Source organism: Monopterus albus, unplaced genomic scaffold (assembly GCF_001952655.1).
Source record: "Monopterus albus unplaced genomic scaffold, M_albus_1.0 scaffold12.1, whole genome shotgun sequence".
In the NCBI taxonomy this organism is placed as follows: Eukaryota; Metazoa; Chordata; class Actinopteri; order Synbranchiformes; family Synbranchidae; genus Monopterus; species Monopterus albus.
The window spans coordinates 359,800-362,742 of NW_018127892.1; the positions used below are offsets into that span (position 1 = coordinate 359,800).

The following is a 2,943-nucleotide window of genomic DNA, read 5'->3' on the forward strand; positions in this document are numbered from 1 at the left end:
CATCTATATATTGTGTTAATAAACTCCTCAGTTCCTGTGTGCTTGTTAGGATTTAACAAATCTATAATGAAGTCACCACATATGAACATTAATTTATGACTTATTGTCAAGTAATTGTCTTCCATCCAGTCATTAAATTTTTCTATGCTGGCTCTAGGTGCTCTATAAATACAACTTATTACAACATTTTTCTTTTTTTCCATGTGATCAGGGTCATGTTAGCTTGGGGTTTGGGCTACACAGGCACATGGCTGTTTAACAGGCAGTGACAGTATAATAAAAGAACCTGAATGCAACTAGGACTAAGATTTAGATTTTTCTGGTCTTTTTCAAATCAGTCTCTTGCAGGTCCCAAAACCTTATGGAAAGTGTAATGCTAAATGTCAGGAGCCCCCTTTTAAGGTTGGTCAGTGATCTGGTCTATAACAGACTATTGCTTCTTTAATAAGTTGTCTGCTGACAGTATGCACCTGTCTATCAGTTGAGCTTTTCCATCACACACAATGTTGTGACTGTAAAATAAAGATGTGACAAAAAATGGGTTATGAGATAAATAATGATGCAGCTTCTCTGCAGCTCATTATGAAAAGAAAACTATAAATAGCCTCTATCTAGCACCTCTCATTTTAATTAGTGTGACTACAGTGAGGTAAGGCTGCACTCTGCAAATAGCACCAGTGACGCCTGCTTCAAATATTTGACAGGAACAAGTCTTTGTCATGAATTACAATTTTGTTTCACTCTTCTACCTCCTGCTTTTGAGTTGATTTTGCTTCCTTCCAGCAGTTTTATCAGTGAACAGCAGGAGTCTGAGACACAACCTCAAAGTGTTGAACTCCTGTGGCAGGCTGCAATAATGAGTAGCCTGGCACAACACTGCTGCTTTGGCTTTTAAACACTTTGAACGGGGAGGTTGTTGCTAAATCAATGTGGTGCAATCAAGGGCAAGGTAGTAGATGTTTACCTTGTCTGAGCTGTTTGTGCAGACAAATGCAATCTTTTAGAGAGTATGGATCTCAGTAAATGGCTATCCCGAACACACACGGTGCCATTACCAGTAGGGGGATTACAGCAGGGACAATAAAGATAAACAAGACAACAGCGGGAGAAAATGGTGTCCAGTGAGGGGAAGGCAAACATTTTAGAGAGAACGAAAAGAAAGAAAACACTGATCATCCTCATTCTATTAGTAAGAATAAAGTTATGAGCTCTTGTCTGTTTAGCAGCCAAAGCAGGTTATGATACCTAATTATGTTATAGTGGACCATGCACCTCCCAAACAAACTTTCTAGTATCAGGTGCATAAGCCAGTGAACAATACTAGTGGAAAAGACATTTTTATTTATTTAATTTTTTTTTTTAAATTTATTTATTAGGTTTTTTTGGTCAACAAACAAAATTTAAATTGCAGTTATTTTACACAAAAGTATGAAACATAAGGGTACATACATCCATTTGAATAAAAGCATGTATGCACACACATAATCATACAAAAAAAATAAATAAATAAATAAAAAACAATGTTATTGACCAAAGGTGTAGGCTGAAGCTAAAGCTTATTATGCCTACCCTTACTCCACACAAGCAGCACTAATGGACATAAATTTAATATAAAAAAAACGGAGAATTTTGAATATACATTTAGAAGAACATGCATTACGATTATTAATATTATTTTCATTATTATTATTATTATTGAGTACATCTTTTTATTACCATTCTTTTCTAAAGTATTTTAAACTGTGGTAATGAAGTAGCCATTTTTATTTCATCAGGAAAACTATTCCACAACGGGTTTGCATGATTGATTACACTCTTAGCTTGCCCATTCAGAAAAGACAACATACTGTATACAGTAAGTGTTAGTTACTCTCAGTGAATGCTTCAGTATCATTGATCACTGTTGCATTAAATCACTCCATGTGCAGTAACAACCATGCAGCTCAGTGTGTTGGTTGGTAGCACTGTGACCAGCTGACATGTCTTTACCCTGAAGCAGCATTCATGAACTTCGGGTCCAGTTCAACCTACACGCAAACATTACAACAAGGAAATGGATTGAAAGTGCAGTGGGCTTATAACTCACTACCTATAATGTGGTCTGGACATACTGTAGGCTGGTACTGTATGTATATCATGGGGTGATATACAAGGATATTAACACACTACAACAAAAAGCTAAAAGCAATGCAATTACAATACAACTTATACTTTTGATAACAGTTTTTAGGCAGCTGAACCCTTTTAAAATGATATTACATGGCATTACAAGTAGTAAAAATTTCAAAAGCATTTTGTCATTCCATCAAGTGTCTCCAGTGGCAGAGCGGCTACGTTCCATCCTGAGTGAAGACGATGACATACCCATGCCAATGCTTTTTACTGAGATGGACACTCTACAGCGAGATCAAAACAAGCTGGAGTGGAAAGAGTCTTCCAGGTGGATGACTACACCCACAAACACTCACAAATTCAGACACAACCACGCTTCTGACACTCAGAGATAAAATTGTAATGATATAAAGTACTGTATTCAAACCAGGAACAGACCTCTGTGGTCAGACATGGGTGTATAACTTTAACAGTGGCTGCATTCTATTTAGGTGTTTGGTATTCAAAGTTACAGTACTGTGCTGTCCCACTGGCATCAAATGCTGAGGCGATTCAAGGCAATAGCACCATCATTAATGTTACTGGTTCCCTGTGCTTTTCCCACCTTGTCACTCTGAAAAGGGTCTTTTGTTGATATATAGAGAAGTATGACTTTGTGATATAGTAATATTTCATCCCGAATTTATTCAGTAACTGATGTTGTGGGACAGTTCAAAGGTAATTACAATAGATTTGTCCAGAGAGAGTGTCATGTTTTTTCAATTTGACAACTGGAAGAAAAGACTAAGAACAACTTAGAAAACTGTGTGGTTGTGTAATCAAGTGTAGGGA

The 2,943-nt window shown here is 36.8% G+C and overlaps 1 protein-coding gene across 1 annotated transcript in view; it reads left to right on the plus strand.

The window, feature by feature from the left end:
- LOC109954804 (electrogenic sodium bicarbonate cotransporter 4) overlaps positions 1–2,943 on the plus strand; it is a 30,126-nt gene that overhangs the window by 5,623 nt on the left and 21,560 nt on the right. The window contains 1 exon segment of the mRNA XM_074527625.1: positions 2,311–2,440. Coding sequence (XP_074383726.1) covers positions 2,311–2,440 — 130 coding nt within the window.